Raw genomic sequence first — 27,392 nt, 5'->3', positions numbered from 1 at the left:
GCGTCACACAACCCGTGGTGGAAAGACTCCTGAATCTGCCGTACTATTTCTACAGTACGACGGATTCAAGCCTCAAGGACCCGAGTTGAAGCGTTGTCGATACGGACCGGTCCCATTATGGGCACAAATGAATGAGACATTCGTGTCATCCAGAAAACAATTCATCTACAGCCCTCCTTCTACGGTACAAAACCAAAAACTGCGAAACGACAAATTAAACACCCAGTTTAATTGATCCAGAGAAAAGTGATGCATTGAAGCTTAAGATTAAATTAAGACCTACAATATGAATTTATGTGACCGGTTTTTATAGAAAGTAAAGTTACAAAGTATATTTTTATTAGGTTACACCTGATCACTGGAATGAAAGTCAGAATATTTATGAGAACTCCCTCGCTGTCTCTCAAGTAACCCTTAAAAGTGATTGCTGGATTTCTTGTCAGTTTCGGCAGCTGAGACGTTTTACATGTTTTTTGCTGTGCTTTCTAAGATTATCGCTTTTCATACCATTACTCTCGCTCAGAATCTATTTTACTCATTTAGTGGAAAATATTTCACCCCTCTTTGTCAGTTTGACATTTAGTATTTAATCCCCTCTCACAGAATTGCTTTGATACTAAAGCTTAGAAAATATGTCGATGATACAAAAATCACTGCGCTACAGTCATGATCCCTAAAATAAGGTCTCAAAGAGGTGCTCTTGGCAGTCGGAACAAACCCAAAGATGAACATGGCCTTTGTAAACTCAATTAATCATCCAGTCTGTTTATTGGTCCATCCTTTTTGTGCGCTTCCTTCCATGTTTTAGCCACTGCTTTGCTTCAGTCCACAATCCACAAAGGACTTCCAACGTCCTTCTTGCTCTACCGCACGTTGTCCAACTTCTCCAGACACCCACACATCCCCGGCCCCCCCTGAATCCGAGCCCTTCAGTACATTTTCTGTCGGCTGGGCAGTACCGCCTCCTTGAGGAAGGAGAATATGAGGAGGATCCCAGACCTCTTGCCCCGTTTGCCCTTGGTGAAATAATTTGACACAACGTCGTCTGAAAAAGAGCAACAAAGACGAAAATAAAACGTCAAAGGAAGGGCTTCAAATGAGCAGAAGTAAACAGTTCGATAAACAGATAGGTCAGAGGAAAGAAATCTGGTACAGACAAGAAAATAACTGTGGAGAAAATGAGCCTCATCCACCTATTAGCAAAAAAAAACAAACCCTGGCTGTATATTAGCTGTTAGTAGCTAGTAACCCTAGCATCAACTGAGTCACAGAATGCAATGAAGATGTCTGTGCATAAATTTTTGCCTGACAAAAAAGTCCTGCGAGAAAAATTTATTTATGTGTGACATCAAACAGTACTGGCACAACAAAATTTAAGATGCGATAATCAAATGCAAAAATTTTTTTGCACTAAATTTAAGACAATTGAAGGCCTTAATTTTAGATACATGAATTTAAGACTTTTTAAAGATGCTCAAGCGCCCTGTATTTAAACTATTTCCTCTCATAGCTAGCTTTAAATGACATATATCCACAATTTTGACAACCAGACAGAGATTTTTACCCACGTCTGCTCTGATCGATGGATTAAAAAGCATTAAAAACGTTTTCCGCTTATCAGTTCCAAAAATGTTGGGATGTTTCTGAGCAGAAGTCAATATCCCAAAAAAAAACGTAAAGAAACGGCACACTTTTCTCTAGGTTACATGTCAGATGAAGGCCTGTCAGGTTATACTTTCGACCTCCAATTTGCTAAACTATTATCAGCCATCACCAAATTCTCACCTCCTTGCTGCATGGTGGATGGAAGTACATTTTCTCCCGCTGACAGCGACACGAAGAAGGCAAACGGGATGACCCACAGGCAGATGGTGAAGTAGGACAGCACCTGTTACCAGTCAGAAAGAGTCGGTAAAAAACTGGAGAAGAAACACATTTCCATGCTTCCAGAGCTGCAAGGAAATGCAATACCTCGGAGAACGGGTAATACTCTTGCGCAAAGTACTGGAAGGCCATGTAGTGGTTCATCACCACTAACACTGCAGTGTAAAAAACAAAAGAACATAAATCACATTGAAAACAGCAACATGTGACCTGAAGCGACTAGTCAAGCCTCAACAGTTAGTGTGGTGCTTTTTTATATTAACATATTCTTCAGTATTGGTGAATCCTGTAGCAGAATATAATGAAATCTGATCCAAGTCGTGCTCACCACAGGAGAGGATGAAGTTGGGAGAGCTGAGCATAATGTAGGGAAAGGTTCGCAGGAGGCCAAAATACACCAGGTTTGTGAAGAGGCCGACGCCCACCATGAACAGAGGGAAACCTTCAAAGACGTAGAGACACACCAGCACACCTGTGGAGAACTGGACACATATTCACACGCAGTGAGTCTCCGGTACAAGTGAAGCGCACAGACTAAAAAGTGCACCATTCTGCACCAGCATACTCACCAGGATCATGTATTTTATTATTCGACTTGTGGCTACTGTGTACTCCTCTATTAGTTCTGCCAAGTAGTATAGGCCAGCCGCTGGTGGAAGACAAAAGGTAAACAATTGGGGTTACGCAGGCTGCAAAACATCTCTGATGCAGGATTGCTTAGTAAGGAGCTAATGCAGGCGTCAGAGGGTACAAATGGTATCGCTGCTTCATGACTGGAGTCAGTCGAAATACTTACAGATCTATTGGACAGCATTACCAGCATAGATACGATCATAGCCTTACAAACAAATGTTTCTCTAAAATTAAACAGATAGTGGTTTAGAGATCAAATATTACCTACTACTCTGACCTACATTTCCCCAATAGGCTATTATGGATTATTTTAAATTGCACAAAAAAAAAAATAAATAAAATAAAAATAAAAATAATAATAATAATAATAATACCAAACAGTACCAACAAATATAGAACAGTAGGTCAGGTTAGCATGGTTGATAATAATCAAGTTTTAATTTTAGAGAAATATTTGTTTGTAAGGCTATGATTGTATCCATGCTGGTAATGCTGATAAAAAAAGATTTAAAGGTAGGCCGTTTTTTCCCACCCATCATAAAGGAAAAACAATGCAGAAAAAAATAAGTTTTGTGCCATTCAACTACTTAAATCCCTGCTTGTTATCCACACACTATGATTTGAGAAACAACAGCTATTCAATTTTAAAGAAAACTTAGCGAACGCCAAATAGCTAAACTTGTTTCTCTTCATTTCTTGAATGTGACACATGTACGTGTTGCTTAGTAGATTTTGTTAAGACGTTCGTCTAATTTAATTTAGTTTGAGTTAAAATCCTCATGCATCCTGATGCACAACCAAGAAAAAAAACTGTAGGAAAGATCTGGCTATCACACTCTGGTTTAGCTTGTAGTTTCACTTAAACAATTGGATTTTATTGCATTTTTTCTTTGTTTTAGTTAAAGTTTTTTCTCTTTTCAAACCAGCTTCTCTTTAGGAAATACTTTTCAACATAATATAATTTCATTAGTGAATGACAAATTTAATGAGCCCCCGAAGAAAACAAAAAAAGACTGCAACATCAACAAAACTTATACGTGTGCAAATATCTCCTACTGAAGCAATTTGTTTTCTAAAAACAAATGAATAAGTCATCTCTGGATTGTTTATTCAGTCCTAAATAAAAAACAATATCAAAGTGTGCATTTTCTCTCATATTGTGTGTTATACGTTTTCTGTTTCACATCAGAAAATAAAAAGGCCTGCTTGACACCAGCCAGCTAAACTGATTCTGAAGTCTAATGTGATTCTTTGTTGGTTTGTTTGTTCTGGGGAATAATTTATTAATCAGTAAACATTTGTACTTTGTTTCCACATTTAACCAATTTCCCACGGACTTTGTGAAACTGATAGCATTGTTGTCTTCAAGTTTCAGTTCGCTGCTGTAGCTGATCTTCGTTTAATCGCGTAATGTCAGAGTTTGTTATAGATTATAAGATTAGTTTTACAGTAAACCCACGATGAACTAAAGAAGCTTGGAATAAGACTGCAGCTAGCTAGCTAGCTAGCTAATGTTCAACAAATTTACATATAAATAGCATCTCCTGTGTGAAAATCACTCCAGTAAAGTGAAAACTGCGACATTAACCTTGTTTTCCGAAGCTCCGCTGACGTTCACTTGAGCTGATTCACCTGTTCACAGCGTTAGCATTACCAAGCTAATTTGAGCCGCTACGTTATTATCTGCGGGCATTCACAGCTTGAACTCACCTATCGCTAGAGTGACGAAGGACACTTGGACGATCAGCGACAGCCAGCTCAGTAAATAAATAAACCACATCTCTCTGCATAAGCTACAACACACACAATAAAGAGAATAAAGAATAAAATAAGCTAGCTGTCTGCTAGCGTTGTTCAGAGCTCTTTCCGCTGTGTTTTCAGCACGAGTCGACAAGTGCAGGAAAGAAGGGAGTTTTTTTTTTGACAAGAAGGTCGCTACAGCGCCACCCGTGGTAGGAGCAGAAATGCAATTTTGTCAAAAAATTTTAAGAAAAAGTTATTTTAATTAGAAATGTAGAACTGGTTTGCACGCGATTAAAACTATAACTTTCAAAAGACGTAGTTGAAACTAATAAATGAACGGATTAAAGGATTAAATTTGACTCTGATTGGTAGACTCACAGATCAGGTATACTAGCTCTTTACAAATTTCTTCCATTTTTGATAAACTGAAGAATTTTAAATCATTAAACTAATTTTGATATCACAAAGGCAGCATGAGTAAAATATAAATCATAATTTCATTTAAGGAAAGAAGCTATCCAAACCCACCAGTTAGATATCTACACTAATTATTTGCCCTCTGACTATATTAACTGGGTGTATCACCCTTGTTGGCAACAGTTGACCATAAAACATTTACCGTCAATGTTTGGTTTACATCAATGTGGAGGAATTTGGTTTGACTCTTCTTTACCCACTGGCATGTTTTCAACCATGAGCTGCCTGTAAAGGCCACGCCATAGCATCTCAGTCAAATTCAGGTACAGACTTTAACTAGGCCACTCTAAAGGCTTCGTTTTGTTTTTTTGAGGAATTCAGAGTTGGAAATGTTTGGCGTCATTTTCGTACTGCATAAAGTCTTGTTTGATTCAGACCTGATAGTCAGACATTCTCCATAAGGATTGTCTGGTAAACAATAGAACTCATGTATCCATTAAGAATAAATTATTTTCATCATGTTTGATGGCTGGTTTGACAGTTTTTTGTTCTTGGAATTCTGAGTTAGTTTTAGCTCAAATGTAACAGGAAGCACCCCCCACCCCCCAAAAAAAAAAAAAAAAAAACAAAAGAAAATCCACTTTTGTCTCACCAGCCCACAGAATGCTTTTTTCCCAAAAGCCTTGAAGACCATCAATATGTGTTTTATTGAATGATTTCCTATTATTCAATCTTTAGCTGCACTGTAAAAAGTAATAAGTTCACTTTACTTAAAAAAAGTTAGGAAACCGATTGCCTCAAAATCTTCAAGTAAAGTAGCTAATTCATTTTAAGGTGTTATTGCTAAAAATAACTATGTTTAGACCACTCAAATAAAGGCAGTAAACCTGAGTGCCGTTAACTCAAAATCATTAATTGGGTTAACTGTAAAATATTCATTCAGACAACTCGTGCAATGGCAGTAAACTTGAGTGCCGTTAACTCAAAATCATTAGTAAAGTTTACTATAAAATGTCAATTATGACTACTTCAAATTGTGAGTTATGTCAATTAAGCAGTACTCATAAAAATAAGTTATACTTACACGTTTAAGAGTTCACATTACTTGCAAAATATCAGGAAACCAATTGCCTTGATATGTTCAAGTAAGATGAACCAAAAGTGTTAAGTTATTGGAACGAAGAGCCAACAGACCACAGTTTGAATGGAAAAAAATGTTTAATAATTAAACAAGTTTACCTTAAATACAAGGTTCTCAAGTGTGGTTACATACACACTAACCTGGAAACAAAGTTTTCCACAGACTTTTTTAGGGAAAAAAAATGACACGACTTTTTTTGTAGGTTAGCCTTCAATCTAATATTGAATCCTTCAAATGGCCCTCAGTCTTTAAAACTTTGAGAATCCCTGCTTAAATGTCTTTGTTGACTGGTGTGAAACAAAAACTCAATTCTCAATACTAGAGCCTAACATTTATCATAACATTGATAAAGTAAATAGTGAAGTAGTGAAGTGAAGTAATGTTTCTCCTCATTAACATAAAACCATTTAGTAGTCTGCAAATGCAATGATGCTCTCTCCAACAAAAAAAATAAATCAAACAAGAAATAAAAATCACTTTTCCAATAAGGGTAAAGGTATCAACGTTGATCCATAATGTCACATCACATTCACTCATTGCATCAGAAGATTTTTGAGTGATTGTATTTTTGGTTTTAGGGATTTATATCCAAGTGACAGAAGCACCCTTTGGATGAAGTCAAAGGTGTACTTCAGTTGTTGAGGGTACTCCAAATTCAGAGTATAAATAAGTCCAAAGAGCAAGCACATGGCATGTGGAAGATTTCCAAGATCAATCATGACAAGACTTCCTTCCAAAATGATGGCAGTACTTGAAGACTGGAAGTGCAGTGAGTCAGTGGAGGCCTGCCTGTCCTCAGGAATGATGGTCAGGATCCCAATGGGGGTGTGAGACACGTCTGGGTCTTCGCAGTCCTAACAACAATAAACACCACAATTACATATCAACGTAACACTTCTTTAGGGTGACCAGACGTCCTCTTTTTCCCGGACATGTCCTACTTTTCAGACCTAAAAAAATGTCTGGGGGGAATTTAAAAATCGTTAGGGATTTTGGTCAACTGCCTCAAAACACATTACATAGCTTACAGTGCATTGTGATTACATTGCCACTCCGTTCCACTACTCCATTCCAGGTTTCTTTGTATGGCAAAGAAATCGGTAGCACATGTACACACATGTTCCCCCCCGCCCCCCGTCTCCCCCATCTCCACCCCCCGTTGGCGCATGTGTGTCCGCCGATTCTACCCCCCCGCCAACAAAAAAAGAAGTGTCCTCCTTTTCAGAAACCCAAATCTGGTGACTCTACACTTCTTCATCATGGCTGCTTCTCCTACAGTTTACAGCTGCCCTACCTATGGCAGTCTACTCATCATAAGCCTTCTATAACAGTACAGCGGCTTTTTTAACCCGCCAACATCTTTATCCTTATCCCTTTTCCTTTTTTTGTTTTGCGCCCCGGACAGCTTTTTTGCACTGCCGCTCCATCTTGTTGCCACTAAATAAACATGATATTTTCGACTAACGTTAGTCCCAGGCATCGCTAAATCATTACACATAAAGTTAACCTCAAAACCTGGACTTACGGATGAATTATACGGCCGAGATAACGAATATAAGTTTGCTAAAAAACAGTGGGACTTACCGTGACAAAACTTAGCTGCAGCAACCGCCGTATTGTTGACAGTTTGGAGCTTCTTTCAAACACGTCGTCACTCGTCAGTGTCCAATGCGCATGTGCGTTCAACGAGAGCTGCCGAATGATGCCGAGTTTTTTGCTGGTTATGCAGATGCGTTTTGCTCACTCATAACTCCAAGTTCGGGTTACTTGCTGCTGATGAGTTTGATTACTTGCCTCAGTAGAAAGTTGTCTTTGCTAAGTTTAAGTTAGTATAGTCAACAGAGTAAGCTGGAATGAGTTCAGGTCACTTTTCTTTTTGAGTACACTTTACTTTTACATTTTACAGTGTGCCTTTTTTCGTGTCTGGTGTTCAGTTAGCTATTTCCATGTCTTCTTGTTATACAAATTTCTCAAGTTTGTACACGGAAACGTATCAAGAGCTGTAGGCTTGAACATAACAGGAAAACTAAATAACCTATGAAAACTTTAATCTTAAAATGGAACAGGACTTCTGGTTTAAAGCGGCTTATTCTTAGAATACTGATATAGTTCAAGATGGGATGTACATTTAATAAATTATGACATCTAGATTATGAATGTCATACTTATTTAAATGATATTTAAATGACTAGAAATATCGTCTCCATGCAACATGTTAAAAGAAAAAGAAATATGAATTTACACTATTCTTCCCTCTGTATTTGCGTCATTTACTTACACTCCCTCCCACATCAGGACACACACACACACACACACATATATAGATTCAATAACAAAAAAAAAAGCAGGTGCCATGCATTTCTACATCTTAAGAGGTGCCACTTTTAAGACAGAGGTTCAAAACAATAAAAAATGTATACCTGGGCATGAAAAGGCAAGTGTTAAATAAGGTAAATATATAATGCGAAACAGTGTGAAGACACTAAAACGGTGTCAGAGTGAAAGGTGAGAGGAATGTCCTCTTTTTCTTCAAATGCTTTCAGCTGAGGCGTATAGATGGGCAGCGAGGAGCAAAGGTGTGTGCATTCATTCATCCATGCACGCATATATATGCAGCATCTGAGGAGAGGTGAGAAAACTAAAGAGAGTGTGGAGGGGGGGGGGGTGATGAGGGTCTGCTGCATTTATTTAAAAACTTTCAGGAGGGGAAGCCGTGGCTCTTATCTCAGCGACGCCTCTGGGCTCGGGGTGTGACAGCCTTAATGTGCCAAAACAAGAGGCAGCCTGTATTGTGCTGCCGGATCACGCTTCGGGAAAGAAAGAGACACCCAGGGAGGGAAGTCGGCGAGGGTATTCATAGAAGGGTTTTAATGGCTTTGGTCATCTTTTATCTAGTTTCTGTTGACAAAAAAAGAAAAAAAGAAAAAAAAAAGAAAAGTCCTTTAACCTACATCTGGTGCAACATGAGGGGGGCTGCTGGACATTAAATAGAGCTGAAAAAGCTCAGGTACATGTCACAACAAGGACCGGCTTTTTTCCAGCTAGGGTCAAACGTCACTCTATAGTGATATCCTCTGATTTCCATAGAGTAAAAATGACTAAAAGAAGAACAGAGTAGTTCATTTAATAAGTGTTTTATTTGAACATTAACCAAAAATCAGGCAGTAATCGCTATAGCTACTGGAGTTATGATGGCACATTTCGTTGGAGAGGCTGCTGTACGCCTCCGTGGCTGACGATGAGCGCTGACGCTCTGATGCGGGAATCTCTCTTCTCCCTGTTTTGCTTCAGCCTCCGGAGCACAGGTGCGCCGCCGCTCTCGCCGGCCCAGGGACAGTCACCTGCTGCTGGGACACGCTGCTGCCCCGGTTGGAGATCTGACCGAGAGATCAGCACATATTCAGGTTAGGCACGAAGCCAAAGAATGAGAACTACAGGACGCACTGGAACACATCCGTCCGGACAAAGAGGTTTGTTTCGGAGGTACATGGAGCTCTCGGCCTCTGTCCTTCTACCGTCGGAGCAATTTCTTATTTTTAAAGATCAAATTCTTTCACTTTTGTGTGGACGAAATCGTTTTTACAACCCAGTAATGCAAACAAACACAACTTTCAAAGAGTCCCTTTGTGATTTTATGAGACAAAGCAACACCAAGTAGCACAAGATTAAGAGAAGGGAAAGTGACAAATGCTTTTCAGAGTTTTTCTTTTCTTTTTTTTTTTGCAAAAGCAGATCTGAAAAATGTGGCCTCCATCCATAACCGGTGCTTTCTAGAACTACATTTCACAGATGTTACAGATTCAAGAGACTGATTTTGTTATTTATTGGTATTTGACTATTATCTCTTGGTCTTTTACACCAACTGTTCTTCTATCAACTTCGACCAGCTTTTATCCCACCAGTGAAGAAACGTTATCCCGCAGCATTATGCTACCACCCCCATGTTTCGCGGTAGAATGGTGTGTTAGTGTGTGTGTTGGTTTTCCACCACGAATATCATTTTGCATGTAAAATATTACAGCTTCCACATGTTTGCAAACCAACTTCCTTTTTGCCACCGTTTCATTAAACTCCTGGTTTTCCTAGTGGCGGGAAAACTTGAAGGTTTACAGTTAGTAGCACGGATTCAGTGCCGATGTCGTCTTTTTGCACAAATATGCTGTCAATTCACTCATACGTACACTTTCAAAGTCAAGTAAATATATTCTAATAATCTTAGTTATGAAACAATGCAGGTAAATTCAGTTTATTATTGGAAAGGGCGAAATATTTCTTGAGAATATCTAGCCGACAACGAATCCCTGACTTTGCTTATTTAATCTTCTCCGAATAACATCTGACTACCAAACGTTGTTGTGGAGGAGTTGGACCCACGCAGAGGTAGCCACGTGTTTATTCAGAAAAACAGTGAAGCTCAGAGAAAAGGAAAAACATGCAGCAAAGAAACAGCAGAAGATAGAAATTGGTGGCCAAACAAACAGAGGAATGTGACAAGGAGGTGAGACGACGCACAGGGTTTTATCTGCTGGCAGAGAAGCAGCTGCAACTAATAAGAGAGCAAAAATTAGTGAAAGCCAGCGTATAGTGTGTTAAGTAACATTGCAGATAAACGTTTTAACTTCCCAAGCTGCATTTTCATCCAAATATTTTAGATATACTCTGCAAAAAAAATAAGAAATCAGCAAGGTGAATTTCTGCAAATCATTAGGAGTTTCGCTGCACAAAACCCCCCAGAAATCTGCCAATAGGTGATTCCACGAATACTGAGCCAAGAATAGGGAGGGATCCACTGCACAGCAGGAGAAGGTGGTGTCATTGCAAGATGTGAAAAATTTAAGGGGACGTGAAATCTGCTGCCTGGCGTCACTATGGGCACAGAGGACAGTAAAAGTGGCTGTACCACAGGTTGGAGCTGAGGACTGTCGGTCCTGATTTTCTCCCATCGCTCTTCTTCTCCTCTGGAGGACCAGCTGCAGCTCTGCCTCCCCGACGTTCCTGCCGATCCCCCTCCTGGAGGGCACCCTGCGGAGGTGCTGCCGTTTAATGTTGTCCTATTACAGCGGGCAGCAAAACAACACGAGAAAATAAAAAATAAATAAAAAAACAAAAGTCAGCAGCTGTTAGTCTCGGCGAAGTTATGAAAGCTCGTAGTTTATTACCAGCATTCCCTTTAATTCTAGGACGGCTGACTTCCTGTTTTCACTCCTCTGGTCCTGTAGGAGAATACGGTATTCGAAAAATAAATGTTTTATTAAAAATTATATAATTCTTCTTGGAAAGTGTAAGAGAAAAATAGCTAATCTATAGCTGACCCTCCATGAGCTGTCTTCTTCCTGCAAGCAGAGGAGATGCAGATACTTAAGACAGTTTATCAGTTTTATCTTTAGATTAGAGTTATTCATAACACTATCAGCATGCATTACTTACCTGGATGTTCTGTATGGGCCTCAGAACAATGCCTTTCTTTATTCTCTCCATCATTTCATCCACTGCCTTTGCCTTAATGTCCTTCAACGGCGCTGGCTCTTAAAAGAAAGTCAAGTCACACGCATTGCATTGTGGGAAGGAGGCAGCAGAATAACTGCTTTGAAAAGCCCTCCGTTTTCAAACAAAGTAGCATGGATTACTGCACGAGCTCCAAAACAACGAACCGAGTTCGGCTTTTATCGGGGAGCAGAAAAAAAGCAAAACGAAAACTCACTGCTGTTCTCGCCTCCGTTGACTCGATGCTTCCTGCTCCTGAGGAAATCCTGCAAGCTGCAGGATGTGGGTAGAAAGACGGTTTAGTTTTAACTCTAATGGTCCCCTTACTCAAAACAACAAATAAATACTCAATGTGGTAAAAGTATTAATCTCCTGCCGTCTCTAGATCAGCCCTAGAGGGCCAGTGTCCTGCTGGTTTTGGATGTTTCACTGCTTTAACAGACCCGAGTCAAACTGGTTAAATAATTAGCAGGAGTCTGGAGACCCTGACTGGATAATGAGGACGTGATTCAGCCGTTTGAATCAGAGACACATCTGAAAGCTGCAGGACACTTCATTTGTTGATGCCTGGATTTGAGGACCGCTGGTCCAGAGGAAGAGTTTATTCCTTATCCAAACGGTTTTAAAAGGATTTCAGCCGACCGTTAGAGTCTGTGACATCTTCAGTGTTGCTTGATAGATTGTGTTGATGGGAATTTTTCTAACCGTTCTGCAAGAAGGGCCCCTGCTTCTGATGCCTTGCATTCAACTTGGCCTGGATGTAGATGTTCAACCACTGCAGCCTTTACATGAAGGTTGTATCACAGCAAAAAACACAAAGTCTCCCCAAGTAGTTTTAGTGTAGATTCTGGTTTAAATGTATTAGTTCACTTGAAATAAGACAAAACTAACTGATAAGCAAGGTATAGGAGTTGGTTTAAAGTCAGTAATTCCTTAATCTTGATGAAAAAGTGCTGGTACCATTAGCAGATTATTTCACTTTTAACACGGGGAAAATGTCTTGTTATAAGTGCAATGATTTGCCAATGGAACTAATACTTTTTTCCATCAATATTGAAGAATTATTGACTTAAAACAAGTTCGTACATCTTTCTGAAAAGTTACTTGTAAGTTATTTGCATGATATTTCAAGTTCACTAAGATATTTAGAAACTAGGCCAAAAATACGTGGTAAGAGTTTGTATTTTTGCAGAGATGATGTATGTAGGTCTACAGCTATTGACTCATTAAAAAGTAATAATAATTCCCAAAGAATCTGTCATTTTTCATGGCCTATGCTAATGTTGGATGAGGTGCTGGGACTCCCAATCGCTTCCAGTTTGTAATGGGGCCACTGATCGTTGACCACAGAAATGTCATGACTGGCGTTAAAACACAGATGACAAGCTATAATGCTGGTTCTGTTTGTAGAGTGGATTCTTTACACCTGCTGTGGCCAAAGTGACCAAAACATCTGAATTCAAGTATTTGGAGTGCTGTGCGTATATAGTGATATTTATGCTTAGGACTTTTAAAAAGAAAACACTAAAACAGTAGTTCAACCTTCATGCCATCCAATGGAAGAAAGCAGTCTGAATTTTTATTGACATACTTGATAACAGGAGTGGGTGAAGGAGGAGGTGGAGGAGGAGGAGGAGGAGGAGGAGGAGGAGGAGGAGCAATTACTTCCTCCAGATCTTCATTTTTCTCCTCTGTGTTCATCCTTTCCTGTAAACGATTCACTGTAAAGGGAGACAAATAGTAACACTTTATTTGAAGGAGTGTGCATAATACTGTCATGAACAGGAAGGAGTCTACATGAATATTTATGGCTGTTGTCATGAAGTGTCATTTGGTAAATAATGACACTTTTATGCAACGTTGTACTAAAACTTCCATTAAAAGCGCATTAAAAGTGTCAAATCTGCACTAAAAGTGTCGTTATTTATCAAATGACACTTCATGACAACAGTCATAAGCATTCTTGAGGACTCATTCATGTTCATAACAGGTGTCATATCATGTTTATACCAGTCTTATGCACATCCCTTCAACTAAAGTGCTACCAGACAAATGAACTACGTAGAGCTTGTCCAAGCTTTATATGACCTTAGTTCATATTTACATCTGCGTAGAAATATAGCCCAGGTTTGATGTGACAGGAAATCGATTCTTAGTTACTGCTGAACAACTAAGGTCTTGAAAGTGATGACTGGAAAAAAGCACATTAGCACAAAAACCAAACAAAAAGGGTTGCAAAAACCTTTTACTCCCCCTCCTGCTGTGCCTTGAGTGCTGGTGAATTGATAGACATGCGGGTCTAAATGCGACGTCCTCTGTTGTCTTTGAAGAATGCATGTCGGTTTCTGAACGGTGTGTGTAAATCAGGATCAGTGCTGTGGAAATCCCTTAAATCTCCAGTGTGCTAACTGAGTGTGCTGCTGTTCTGTGAAATACTGAAGGATAAAAAGTCTGGGAATGGCATATCAGTGCTGTGTGATGCCGTCAGTTCAAGCATTCACCATGCCATCATGGCTACAGCATTTGCATAAAGCTGCATTAGATTAAGTCATGTTGTCATTGGGTCATTGGTGCATAATCTGTGCTGCAGTGGTGTCGGTTCTCTCTAAATCAGCTACAACATGAGATTGTGTGCGTGTGTGTGCGTGTGGGTGTGTGTGTGTGTGTGTGTGAGTGAGTGAGTGAATGAGTGAGTGAGTGAGTGAGTGAGTGAGTGAGTGAGTGAGTGAGTGAGTGAGTGAGTGAGTGAGTGAGTGAGTGAGTGAGTGAGTGCAGTGCTTTTTCTACATTTGTCAGGCTGGAGTATCTGGTGATCCATTGATGTGGAAGCGATATTCACGTCTTCCAATGTCAATGAAACAAAAGGCAGCAACAATACTGACTGCCTCATCGGGGCCCGGGGAATTAAACAGAATCCAGAATCAGCTAAAATGTGTTTCACCAGGCCAAACCTTTACAAAAACCCCAGATTCAGATTGGTGCATCTCCAGTTGTCTGTGGATAGGGTTGGCTGTTGTTGCTAATGCTGCTAATGCTGCTAATGCTGTTGCAAGGTGTTACCTTCCCCTCTCAGCTCTGTCACTGACTCTTCGGCTTGAGATAGCTGACCCTCCAACGTCTTCCTCTCCTCTTCACTCTTCCTCAGCTGCTCCCTCAGCTCTGTGACTGGTGCGTTGGCCTGAGACAGTTTATCCTCCAACATCTTCCTCTCATCCTCACTCTTCCTCAGCTGCTCCCGCAGCTCCTCCTCAGCACCTGTACTCGGTTTGGTCTGGCCACAAACACAGGAGAGACTGAGGACGCGTCGCTTCGTACGTCATAAATCCACGTTTCTGTCGCTGCGGCGCGTACCTGGTCCTCGTAGTAGCGCTGAATGTTGCACAGGGCCGTGTTGATGCCGCATATCTGCGTCAGCGCCTGCCGCAGCCGCAGCCGCACGTCGGCCTCGGAGGCGCACGCCTCCATCGGGCTCGGTCTCTCGGCCGCCTTCTGCTCCGCCAACATCTGACGAGACAAACCAACTCTGGCTTCACCTCTAACATTTTCAACCCATCCTTGTAATCATCTGCTTTGAAGGAAATAGAAAAGAAACACATCGACTACAACGAACCGCCATTAGAGGAAAATGACGGGAGCTGAATTGCTAGTTGTACAAAACGTCTCTCCCCAGGAGGCTGTCACAATGCGGGGCGAAAATGTTTCCAAACCATGTGTTTGACTGAACAATGACTCGGGAGCCGTCATTACTCATCGGCTTCACTGTAGAGTAGGAACTGTGTAAACAGGATGGTTTTTCTGTGAAACAAAGCGTCATTACTCTTCCATTATGAAGAAACAATTTTGGCTTTGCCTCAATTCACTGTGAAATTGCTTCTTTTGTCTTTCTTCTTTTTTTTTTTACCCCGTCTTTTCATTGTGACAGATGAATGCACCAGTTGTAGTTATTAACTAGAGAACCAAGTTCCAAATAAACCTTTGTTGTTATACCCAAATTCTGTCAAGAGCTCGAATGTTACAGCTCATGTTTCTGCAACAAACAGAAAAAAGATCCAATAAAGGTCACACATTTATAACATGCTTGCAGGTCTGATGAAAACTGATGGCGTCCAGGAACGCTCCATGCCCTCTGACATCGGCCACTTCCAGGTTGTTAAGTCCGTGAAGATTTTCAGGGCAATATTTTCAAGCAGGAAATTTGAAATGTGTTGTCTGTAAGTGAAGCAATGCATTTATTTTCTAATACTTGGGTGACCTTAAATACTTTAGTGACGCATGCCCAAACTGAGCCGGTGTTAGTGGCATTAAAACTTGCCTGAGAACATGTCGATGCCCCCTGGGGTTTCCTCATCCGCCCTGATTTTGACACGTAAACAATGACTGCTTTTTTCCCAGAAACTACTTCTTTGGTTTCATTCTAGGGATTTTTAATTTTCCACTGACTACATAAATACAATTTCAACATTCAGATGAGACTATAAATGACATTCTTGACTTTCAGCTTCATTTTCAAACTCTATTTTAACTCGGAGCGGAATTTATAAACGAGTTTTGTGATTCTGCTGGATTTTTAAATGTTATTTTAAATTTTTTAAGGGTTGTTTATATACACACCAATGTCTGACTGAGAAAATGTATTTGAAGTCATGAGCAAAATTATTGACTTTCAGCGTAAAGTTGAATTTAAAAATGCTGTTCAGAGCTTTCAGCTAAGTTTATAAGCCCAATTTTCCTCTTTCAGATAAATTTGTAAAGTTTGTTCTCTACATTCACCTGAATTTCGAACTTCCAACTGGCGCCACAACGAGTTTTGATCTCCAGTGGAGTTTAAAAACAACTATTTTTGCCTTTAGGCTAAATTTTAAAATGCTATTTAAAAAAAAAACTCAAGATGAGATTTAAAAATGCATTTATTTATTTTTTTGAGTTTCTATTCAGTTTAAAATGAGAATCACTGAAAAAAAAAACAACAACAAAACATTCAAACAAACATCCATAAGCATCCTCTCACATTAAACAGTCATTGACCAGAGAGCAGGTCCAGCTTTAGACCATTTATTTAAAAAATGGTCTAAAACTCTTTAACTCAAGATTTCTTGTTTTTTTTTTTTCTTTACTGGTCAGCAGAACTGATCTGATTGTATTCACTTTTGAGAACTATCTTTTAAATGTAAATTCTGTGTTGTTATGTTTCTTTCTTCTATTTTTACTTCTTAGTACACAGAACTCTTCCTAAAATTTAACAAACAGCGGCGTGCGACGGGTTAAAGTTTGTTTAAAGCCACATAGCTCACTTATGATGTGAATCCTGAGGACATCCACTTGCCGTCCCTCAAATCAGTTAAGTGAGCATTTTTATGACTAAGTGCAGGACTGAAAAACAGGAAGTGTGAGCAGAAAAAGAGTTTTCATTTCTGCGTTTTTAGCCTGAGAATGCACGGCGGCTTCAGATTCGGTTTGGTCTCCATCGCTGCGAATTACACCACTCCGATCTTTGGTTCCCCTTCAGAGGAGAGACGTTTTCACACAGCAATTAGCTAAAGTTAGTTCACACACACACACACACACACAGCAGCGCAAAGAGACAAAAGACACATCCGCACACACACACACACACACACACACACACAAAAAAGCTCAAAATTGTTTCCTGTTTGAGGATCCACATCATTACACCACCACGCATGGCGGGGAAGAGGTGTGAATGGTTGTTGTTTTCAAAACACATGAAAACAGACAAATAGCAGCGCATACAAGAGGCATTCAGCGCACGGGGGGCCGGACGCCGGCGGGGGCGGGTGGGTTTCTTTTACCCTGAACTGAGAGTAAAGGGGTGGAATTGTGTGAGGAGTTGGGGGTCCCTTTCACAGGTAAGGACCCCTGCAAGGCGGCCCATTGTGCGCCTGTCCGGTAAATGGAGGACGCGGCGCACAAAGGCGACAATTGCTATATGCTCGGCAAAACATAAAGGTGTCAGGCGAAGACAGGTTTTTGCTTGAAGGCCGCTATTCTCCCGCAGCAGCAATGATGGCCGCTAATTATGGGGAGGGGGAGAGATGTTTTGAAAGAAAAAAAAAAAAACGGCCTTTATTTAAGGAGCAGCTGGGACAAGAAAAACTGTGGCTCGGTGTGTGTGTGTGTGTGTGTGTGTTTGCGTGTGTGTGTGTGTGTTTGGGTGTGGGGATCTCAAGTGAATTGACGTGTTCTCTGTCTGTGTGAGGTTTTGCTAGTGTGTGCGTGAATGCCAGGCCTCGTTGAGAGGGCCCAAATCTGTCGGGCGGTGTGAAAACAGAGCGGCCCCCTTTCAGTTGACCTGCCACCTCTGTTGTACCCTGACACCAAAACCGCGCGCGCATGTGTGCGTGTGTGTGTGTGTGTCCCTGTCCTTTCTCTCACCACGGCCACCCGAAGGGGTCAGCGCCAACACCCCTTCTACCTTCCTGTGGCACGACCTGTCACCCTCAACGTCCGCAGGTGCAAATGTGTGATAAAAATATTTCCGAGGGAAGATGAAAACACACACACAGACGCACACACACCTGATGGGCGAAGACTTCGGCGTGTTGCCGCAGGCCCTGCTCCAGCTCCAGCTGCTGAGACATTTCTGTGAACTCCTCGGTGACAAGCTGGGAGACTGGGCAAACACAGGAAATAAAAAAAAAAAAAGAATAAAAAAAGAGGAAAAACAGAGCGATACAGATTCATTATGGTAACGCATTCCCCCGGGGAATTAAACATTTTAGTTAGGCAGAGGAAAACCAGCTGAATTTTACTTTCAAATATTAATATAAAAGTAGCATGTTGACTATTCATATCCGTTCTCATGACCTTATGCTGCCCGGTTCACTTCTCATCTTCTGCCTCGGATCTTTCAGCACCTCAGATTCTGCGCTTCCTTGTGTTTGCAAGTATGCAGTCATGTGGTGAGACCAAGGCCACCAGGACGAAATCATTTTACACTTCCAAGTTCGTCAGCCGTCAATGACTTTGACGACTGAGTGCAAAACGACTGAACTAAGGAACAGCTTAAAACGCCACTGCTTAGAGCTGCTTTCGGTTAGCAAGTGGAACATTGATGAACATATTTGACGTGTATTTGCTTGATGATTTTCATGATGATATTTGACAAAATGTTACGAATGTTGCTCGTTTCATAATCGGTGACCGCATGAGGTTTTTATGACGTAAAGCACTTTGAACCGCCTCGTTGATGAAACTGCGCCAGACAAATAAACTTGACTTGACTTATAAAGACATTAAAATGACGCTGCGGTTCCTTTACGCAGCTGTGCGTAAAGGAACGATGAGAAACTATTCTTCAAACTCAAGTTAGTAAATCCATCTTGTTGTAGTTGGTTCCTGACCACAGAGGTGAAAGTGGGCAGATATTTCACAAAGTTTGGACCTCTTGGCTGAAATGATCTTGACCATCAGGTGATAAACAGAGGCCGCTATTACTGCAGCTGCTACCCATTTTCTCTAAGCTACCAATAATAGCAAGTGACGGACATCTTCCTGACGTTGCTCCCCCGTTTTAGTTGCTCTGAAGATATTTGTCCGTTGGTTGATAGCAACAAAATGAGCACACATAACATTCATGACATATAAGTTTAAAGGTTTTAGATGAGGCTTTAAATAATTGTATTTAGTGGCGACAGAGTGTGAGGTTTTCCTTCTGGAAAACAGATTATTTTCTAAGACAACTCTATGTCAGGACTCTGTGTTTTGTTAATGGCTGGTGAGAATGCTTACAATTAAGTAATTAAAATATTCCAGTGCAACATGCCTTATAATAACAGAAATTAAGATTTTAAGGAGACTTTACCTCTTTTGATTTTGGTCATGGTCTTGGTCTGCTTGCTCATTTTCCTCAGAATGGCTTCCTTCTCCTCTGCCTCTGCAACAAGCTGAAAAAAAACATGGAGGTGAGATTCTCTCACTGACCTCCACTCCAACTCTTTGATCTCAGAGAAACATTTTCACGTTTTTTTTTTCTAACCATTGGCTTTGCAACCACCTGCTTTATTCTTTAAACATGCAACTATGTCACTTCCTCTGATCCGGAAATTGAAAATCTGATCCTGCTGGGGTGCAATCGCAGTCCCCACATGCACAACGAGTCCAAAACAGTAGCCATCCTATCGGACTACAGATCCCTACACGATAAAAAAAACACACACACACACAGAGTGGTATTTAATACCTGCTCTCTGAGCTGGACCTGCTCTCTGGTCAGCTCCTCCACCTGATGCTCCAGCTGTAGCTTCTCAGCCAGCAGGCCGTCCAATGACGCCTGCATCGCTAGCACAAACACACAGAGACAGACCCACACTCACCATTAGGCTTTAAGCCCAAGTTTAACTGTTTTTAAGTGTTATTTTTTTTTTTATATCTGCATCTTCACGCTCTTTGGAAATACAGTCAAAAATGATGCAATACGTATTCTGTGCCAATAGGAGGCGCTGACATTGAAAGCTTCCTAAGGCAAAAGAACAACTTGAGCACGGCTAAAGCGGTTCTCGGTTATACGGTGCCCCAAAACTAGCACTATTGGTTCTCCTCAGTCATTTACCTTTCTTATAGTTTTTTAATGATCTTTTGTGAGCAAAAACTCTGCATTTATATTCACAAGAGAGGCAAAAGCAGAAATAGTTTCAGCTTTGTTGAATATTGATGCTGCAAATTGCTTTAATTTGTAGATAGCATTAAGGTTGCCCAGGTCTTTTTGTTCTTGGCTAACTCAGTTGTTGGGTGATATGAATTTTTTTTAAAGAAAAACAGGAAAAAATGTTTTTAACAAAATTAAGTTCTGGACAACTAACCTGTGATCTTGGCTTGACTTTCAAGCAGCAAGTTCTCTTCACTGTTACTTTCCCAAATATTAACCACACCGCCATCAACCACGTCGCAATCAACTGCATCGACATCAACCGCCAGGTCAGTCTCTGAGTCAAGGGTCACACTGACCAGGTCTTCTGGGAGGCTGGAGATCTTTGGCAGCAGCATCTGGCTCGTTCTCTTCAGGGCTGTGTTTTCTTTGCTGACCTGTGCAACAGAGGAGAAGACGGTTAGATGTGGAGAACGGTGCAGCACCATTGCTTTATTCGTTAGCTTAAATTAATTTCTTGACATAAAGAGTTACTTTGAGAGCCAGAGCCTCTGCGTTCTCCCTGCAGGAGCGTTCCACCTGGAACTGGATCTCCAACATATTCATCTCCTTCAGCAGCTGATTGGAAACTGATCACAGAAAGGAGAGATTTTTCTTTTCTTTTCAGGCACAACAATTTATAGCACAAAGGAGCAAAAGAATCGTTATTATTTTATATTTGGACATATGAAATACTTTTGTGACACTGAAAAATCTACAATGCCTTAGAAGTGTTCCTTCTTTTTTTTAAAAGTTTTTACAATGCGTAAAGTTGAGTTATGGACCAACTCCATTCCTTAAGGACCAATGTCTTCAATGCCTTATATGTGTCCCTGCTCCAGCACATTCAAAGCATGTTCTGTTAATGATCCATTCATCTCGTACTGATGTGTTGAATCAGGGAAAATATCTAAGTCATGCAGGACATCTTCCTTTGGGGACTGGGTAAGAACTTTCAAGTTTGTTTGTTTGTTTTTTGCATGCTCCCCTTCATGCACAGGAGAACTTAAAATACTTTACGGGAAAATAGAGATAAATAGATGAAAGTGGAACACTATTTGGTGTTCAATTTCCTTATTTAGTCCTCTATATTTTAATACCCTTAAATGATGAAATGGTTTTTGTAATGGAATAGTTTAGATTAAAGCATATTAATGTTGTACTTCCCCAAATCTACTAGAAAATTGGAGGCAAAACTTAATAAATGGTTGAAATAAATCTTTTTTGTGTCCAAGAGGTAAAGTAGGAAGAAGAAAAATCCCTTCACCAGAGAAGTTTCTACAAAGTATTGTCTCAAGAGGTCTCAATACAAATGCACGTCTCAGTTTCTTTGTTTGCGAACTATGAAACGCGTTGAAACCTTATTATATCCGTGACACGATTGAGCATTTCTATGTTAGCCAGTCTCAGGGGTGGAAATTAGCACCTGCCATTGGCCAAATGCGGGTAAAAGTATGAAGTGGCGTGTAAATTGGAGCAACGCACCCGACACTGTGGTGGGTTGACAATTTGAACAGAAAAAAAAGCTGCCTTCACCTTGAACTTCTGTCCAGGGGAGGACTGACCGTCTGGAGTCCAGACTGATGTACATAATGTCCATAGATGGCGGCTCTACGCTCTCATAATTTAACAAAAAAAAATTACATTAAATGGAATTTTTATCGACCGCGACAGCCCATTGGTTGACTTTATTGACGGCTGATCCAATGAAATCCCTCAGTCCTCCTTAGCCCGCCCCTCCCCTCTAAGTTTATAAATAGAACCATTTCAGCTAACGGTTGCTGCTAACCGGAGTCCGAGAAAATGAGTGGATGCGAGACGGGGTCAGAAAACTACGAGTAAAGCTAAAAAGCGCATAAGCCCATTTAGAAAAATGTGTCAAACCAACCGATATGTTAATTACCACACTAACTTTGACCGTTGGAGACGATTCAGTAGCGGACAAGGAGAGGGGATTAGCGATTCAGGGGCTTTATTTATCGTCCGAGGGGTAGAGAGACGTGACCAGGGACAGACTGAGGAAGAGTTCAGGTTAGCTGCTGCTGTCCGGTAAGAGGTAAAATGTTCATAAAGAAAAAGTTTCAGGAAGGCAGGTGTTTGTGAGGGGGAAGCTAACACTAAACGCCATGTAGTCAGAAAAACTTTGGAGTAATACAAGAATAAGAATGATGATGATGATGTTGATGGCCCGTGGAATTAATAATGAACACTTCTAAGATATTTTAGTAATAATTGTTAATTTCAATAGAAAACGTAATAAGTAAGGTGAAACAAATAAAACAAGTTGAAAACGGCTATTGATACAATTTAAAAATAGTTTTTAAATGACCAGACTTTAATAAATACTTTCAGGGAGAGTTGCTGCCAAACTTTGTTAGTGTTCAACATGATTGCAAGAATGTTTGTGTTGGGTAGTTAAAGTTTGCCGTTAGTAATTACCCTACTTCAAATTAACTAATTGCAGCCCTGTTAAGGTGTCCATGCTTCTTGTTAAATTATTCTGTATATGTACATCTGAATAGTAAACTTATTGTCAGTAAATTGGTTTTCATAGAGTTAAGAATAAATCATCCATTTTCTATAATTTGCTTGTACTTGTGGGGTTTGTAATCAAAAGAAAAAAACAGTGGCTGGTGAAATGTGTCTGAGTGTTTGGTAAAACATTTCCACCCCTGAGTTTTATAAAATACAATAAAGTTTGAGGGTTTCAAACAAAAAAAGTTTGATAGATGTAAAGGCTTTTGCAGGGTGCTGTACGTTTTTGATTCCCTCCTTCCAAAAGACGAAAATGATTCCGCACATGAACTCAGTGGAAGCTCAGCAGAAATGTTAAAAACGTATCAATGAATGTGTTTCTGCTTTGCGACGTTCAGTTTGTGTTTTCGCTGAAACAAACCTGCGACGACGATCACAAACTGCTGCAAATTCTCACCTTCCTCCAGCTCCATCAGCCTCTGATTGGCCTCGTCTCGCTGCTTCTCCAGGATCTCGCACTAACAATCAAAATCAGCGCAAGTGAGCATAAGAAAACACATCAATCCGCTCGCATCAAACTCGACGCCGCTCATTTTTATTCGCATTCTAAGCCGTCGTCAGGCTCCACCTGAGGCACAAATATGATTTTGCCGTTATTAATGTAATCAAGGCTGCCAACGTGGACTCTGCTTTGTGCTTTGAGTCCACAATTTTGGCTCATTTTTCACCTTTCTTGCAGATGTCGTTTTAAATTACACTGGGACATTTGCTACGAAAACATCCAAATAGAACCAGTGAAAGAAAAAGAAAAAAAAAATCGGATGTCAACACATCCGAGCAGGATTCATCTTTTTCCTCATGTGCTGCTGATTGCCTCTAAAGCACACTGTAACAGCAGTACCTGAATATCTTCCCAATCTTCAGAAGATAAGCAGCTGTCCTCATCAGAGTCTGCAAGGAGAAACAAATCATTTTTTTCATTCACACACAGCGGACAGATTGGGGAACTAATTTGGAAAAGACAAAACAGACAAGTGAAAATCCTCGCATCCCGGCGGGACTGGAAAAGGAAGTCCTCCATGCGTTTCGCTCGCACAGATAAAAGGATGTGAAATTGCAGAAAGAACCCAATAAACATGTTTCGGTTTCTGTCACACTGGACTCAAGTGACAGGAAAGTGAGTCACTCGCCGCAGCTTGCTCAACAGTCTGACACGTCGTTTTCACTGATCTATTGATGAGACTTTACATACCGCTGCTGGCTACTTGGTTCGCTTAGATGAGATATTTTAGATAATCAAGTTATGTAGTTTTGTTAATTAACGTATCAAGAAGGTAAACAGTTGCATCCTAAAAATCTCGTGTGGTCTCATCGTTTCTTGTCGGTTCAGACGTCTTGCGGTTCCATCAGATGTATTTTTTTGATTCCCTGTTCTTAGAGAAAATTGACTATCTCATGAAAAACCTTCCAAGCACTTCAATTATTTTCTTACCAATCATTCCTGAATTTTAATATGGAGCTCTTGTGTCTTTTTTTTTAGCATTTCTTTGAGCATTGATCTGCGCTTGAGGTGAATTTTTTTACAGGCTAACTTCTGGAATATAGTCTCAAATATCCTTCATTCTTAAATAACTCTTACCAGTGTAAAATAATGGACTTCATGTAGTTTTGATTTTGCCTAATAACTATTCCCACATGGATTGTTAGCCACAGTTGCTTCTCTAACGTCATTGCTGGTGTCTGTCCGCCCTGACGTTGTGTTAAACCGTAAAGAAATCAGCCAAAACTCCTGTTTCTGTATCCCATCAGTCAGTCATATAGAATTATAATACAACACAATAAAATTTGAGGCTTTATTGCAAATAAATGCCTCAAATTGTCCTGATTGATAAAAAAAACCCATCAGTTAAATCCCACAGTTCATGAATACAATCTTATGTGTGAAGGACAGACTCATTGTCATTTTTGCAGTCTTAATTCCTTTTAAAAGTTTAATAACAATGTGAAACCAGGTCAACTTGTTTCATGTCTTTTTTATACAATGCTGTACAGACACGATGTTTTGAAATGTGCTTCCAAGCAACATTTGTTTTTACAGTTTAGAAGTCCTGGAGGCTGCTTCGATGCCTGTTAAACCAGATTAAGTCCGACTAGCCACAAAAATTTAATCAAGAAACGCATCAAGCGAAGCTTTAAAAAGGCAAATGTGAATGAGTTTTTTCAGAGAATAAAATAATATGTCTACTGGCCAGCTGCCAAAAGTGAAACATTTTCTGCTCACTAGGAGAATCCTTTTATAAATCATTATTTTAACCAAGTTAATCACCACCTATTAGAAAAAAACAAAATGTGAAATTAATTTAGCAAGATTTTACTTATTTTATGTGTCCATACCTGCAACTGTGCTCTCCTCATCTTGTATCCACATCTTTCTGTAAGATTTCAGATGTTATATTTAAAAAAAAAAAAGATGCTCAATGCAGCACAATGAATCCGCTGTGATTTCTCTGAAAAGCAGCCAGTTGATATTGAAACTAACAAATGGTATTTCTGACTAAACCTCGCCCCCACTGCCAAATACAAAAATGAGGAACTTACGCCTCACTTAAAAACATAGTGTTAGTCACAATAAGATTTTCTTATTAGAGTAAAGTCAGTTTTTGTCTTAAATCAGTGGTATTTAGTGATCAGCAAGTTCCATGCAGTAAAAAGTATAAAACGCAGCTCTGCTTTGTGTATGTGGCTTCTTAAGAGTCCACTCTGTCTCTCTGCAGCAGACTCAATGTCACTCAAACAGCCGGAGCAAGGCAAGAGCTGCTTTCGCTCCTCTATTAGCATCTGTGCTGGAGTTCATGACCTGTGAAGCATCCGCAGCCCACTGTAGAAACCATATTTCTGGGTGAGAAGTTGACAGATGACTGAGGGCTGGTGGCATGATGATGCTGATGACACATTTCTCCACTGTGAATAATTTACGAGCTTCAAATTCCTGATCCCTCACTCCTGTTTTATTCATCCACCTGCCTTCCAGGAGCTGATTTCTAGTTGGTCGCCAACAGTCTGGGTTAAGTACTGTAGATTTACTGCATTTGGTCTGTTTTCACTCATTTCTGCAGATGGATTTGATGTGCTGGATGGAGGTTAGAATATTAAATAATTTTTTATTTTTTTTTCCAAAACACCATAAAGCATAATATTTTTATTTTGTTCTAAGTGTACTGTAACAAATTGGGAATTTAATTTTCCACCTCTTATTATTGTAATTGAAACAACTGGTAGAATATCTTTCTCTTTTTACAAAATGTTTTACACTTAAATGTAGAGAACCCAGCAAATCTCTAACATGAAGACACAAATGAAAATAAATAATATCTTAAAATGGCTAAGTAGATGATTAAGAGTAAAATGAAACGCCTCATATTGGAGTATTTCACACACACAAAAAAAACAAACAGGTAATGAGTGCCAATTAGGTAGTTTCTCTTCCAACTTTAAACATCTTAAATCTAATCAGCTCTTTTCTAATGTTTTTTCCCCTCTATAGCTAACCTGTTGATGCGATGCTAGCACGTATCTAATAAGCAGTTGTTGCTTTTTCAGACTGAAGAAGCTGAAAACATCTCCAATTTTCAGCTTCTTGTGAGTAATGCTGATTTTTGTCATTTTAATTCTGCTTACCTTGTGCCGTTAGTCTTAAATTAATACAAGTAAACTAGGCTAATATCATCATAGCATGCTAGCTTGCTAGCTAAATATTTAGAGAGGTTGAAAGAGAAGGAAACAGATACTTTTGTGTACAAATAATCACAAGACCTCAGTGAAATTTTATTCTTTTCTTCCACCCCCGGGATTCAGGGGGACGTCCTGCATGGTGGAGGGATGAAAAGCGTCTTCGTGATGCTTCGTCCTTGTGATTTAATGGCTCTTTTCTTCCCTCCTGTGCTGCATGTGGCCGTTTTGGGCTCCACCTGAGCACCAGAACCTCCTGCAGCCCAGCACCGTGACCTTCCCTCGTGACCGTTCAGCATCTTCAGAAAGCTTCACCATAACGGGTCGCATTAGCATCAGCGGTTGTGTAGAACAGCTGGACATCATTTAGGGAGTTGATTCTTCTTCTTTTTTTTTTTTCTGTGCGTTTTTATTCATTCTGGTTCAATGGAAAACGCTTTTTTGTGAATCAATGAAAGCATAAGTTTCCGTCCATTCGGCGTTCTGCACTTTGTTGTCTAATCACGTTAATTCATTTCTATTTCTGCTTTCTTTGAATGTGAAATGATAAAGTTATAACTAATGAAGACATTAAGCCAGTAACAGAATGTCCCATCAACTTTTTAATAATCTGATACAATGATTACAGTAATTACAATCTGATCATTTAAAAAAAATATATCAAAAATTAAGTTAGTGAGAATTCAAAAAATGTCTGCAAATTTTACTGACACCAGAACTTATTTAGCACAACGGGAACATCCAATAAGAGATTCAATTACAAGTTTAAGTGTTTTAATGGCTTTTTCATAATTAAATTGCACTTCTATGGATAGTCAAGATAAAAAAAATAATATTCACATTTAAAATAAATTGCAGACGAAAAGACATTTTTCCTAAAGACCTGAATCAAATTTTGGACAAAAATATCAGAGATGTTGAAAACTTGGCTCCAAGGTCCAAAACACATGAAACAGTATGAAATGTATAAAATTTGTATAATTACCTTGTACAGAAAACTGTAAGTAGGATAAGGAAACCAATATTTTGCTCTTGTTAAAGACCTGAAATAAGAAAATCAAGTGTGTGCAGTTTGCCACAAGCCGTAAAGAGGACACAGAAACACATAGAAGAAGTTGTTCTGGTCAGCTGAGACCAAAATGTAACTTTTTATTGGCTTCATGAAAAATTATTTGCTGACAGAAAAACTGGTCAGACGTAAGAAATCTAAATCCAGAGCAGCAGTTAGAGGGAACAGAATCT

General features: G+C 39.9%; 2 protein-coding genes across 4 annotated transcripts; both read right to left on the bottom strand.

The window, feature by feature from the left end:
* Positions 1 to 209: 209 nt before the first annotated feature.
* On the bottom strand, positions 210 to 4,471 carry tex261 (testis expressed 261). The gene is made up of 6 exons (XM_044097357.1): positions 4,228 to 4,471; positions 2,454 to 2,533; positions 2,213 to 2,366; positions 1,972 to 2,039; positions 1,786 to 1,888; positions 210 to 1,045 (listed from the first exon to the last, which is right to left on the bottom strand). Exons 1-6 carry the CDS (start codon positions 4,295 to 4,297, stop codon positions 930 to 932), a joined length of 591 nt encoding a protein of 196 aa, XP_043953292.1. The 5' UTR covers positions 4,298 to 4,471; the 3' UTR covers positions 210 to 929.
* Positions 4,472 to 8,936: 4,465 nt separating this feature from the next.
* Positions 8,937 to 25,002, bottom strand: shtn2 (shootin 2). 3 transcript variants are annotated; one of them, XM_044097356.1, is made up of 17 exons: positions 24,816 to 25,002; positions 23,323 to 23,372; positions 22,879 to 22,939; positions 20,442 to 20,536; positions 20,267 to 20,344; positions 19,503 to 19,592; positions 19,125 to 19,206; positions 17,839 to 17,933; positions 14,654 to 14,806; positions 14,363 to 14,573; positions 12,894 to 13,023; positions 11,520 to 11,575; positions 11,246 to 11,343; positions 11,131 to 11,151; positions 10,978 to 11,031; positions 10,719 to 10,869; positions 8,937 to 9,195 (listed from the first exon to the last, which is right to left on the bottom strand). In XM_044097356.1, exons 1-17 carry the CDS (start codon positions 24,847 to 24,849, stop codon positions 9,005 to 9,007), a joined length of 1,650 nt encoding a protein of 549 aa, XP_043953291.1. In that variant the 5' UTR covers positions 24,850 to 25,002; the 3' UTR covers positions 8,937 to 9,004. The 3 variants fall into 3 exon arrangements, with proteins under 3 accessions (XP_043953291.1, XP_043953289.1, XP_043953290.1); XM_044097354.1 differs by having other exon boundaries at positions 19,503 to 19,600; positions 20,122 to 20,344; positions 24,816 to 25,001; XM_044097355.1 differs by lacking the exons at positions 22,879 to 22,939; positions 23,323 to 23,372; positions 24,816 to 25,002 and adding an exon at positions 21,483 to 22,523 and having other exon boundaries at positions 19,503 to 19,600; positions 20,122 to 20,344.
* Between the last annotated feature and the right edge of the window lie 2,390 nt (positions 25,003 to 27,392).

The sequence above is a fragment of the Gambusia affinis genome, linkage group LG18 (genome assembly GCF_019740435.1).
Source record: "Gambusia affinis linkage group LG18, SWU_Gaff_1.0, whole genome shotgun sequence".
Classification (NCBI taxonomy): Eukaryota; Metazoa; Chordata; class Actinopteri; order Cyprinodontiformes; family Poeciliidae; genus Gambusia; species Gambusia affinis.
The sequence above is the reverse complement of the archived record's forward strand: the minus strand, read 5'-3'. Positions and strand labels throughout refer to the sequence as shown.

Excerpts from the sequence above, each read along its gene's own strand:
- tex261 (XM_044097357.1), bottom strand. The coding sequence starts at position 4,297 with ATGTGGTTTATTTATTTACTGAGCTGGCTGTCGCTGATCGTCCAAGTG. Across the intron at positions 2,367-2,453 it reads TAATAAAATACATGATCCTG|TTCTCCACAGGTGTGCTGGT; the intron begins GTGAGTATGCTG and ends ATATGTGTCCAG. Across the intron at positions 1,889-1,971 it reads AGTATTACCCGTTCTCCGAG|GTGCTGTCCTACTTCACCAT; the intron begins GTATTGCATTTC and ends GACTGGTAACAG.
- shtn2 (XM_044097354.1), bottom strand. The coding sequence starts at position 24,849 with ATGTGGATACAAGATGAGGAGAGCACAGTTGCAG. Across the intron at positions 23,373-24,815 it reads TGAGGAGAGCACAGTTGCAG|ACTCTGATGAGGACAGCTGC; the intron begins GTATGGACACAT and ends TTCTCCTTGCAG. Across the intron at positions 9,196-10,718 it reads GTCCTCAGCTCCAACCTGTG|ATCTCCAACCGGGGCAGCAG; the intron begins GTACAGCCACTT and ends TCTCTCGGTCAG.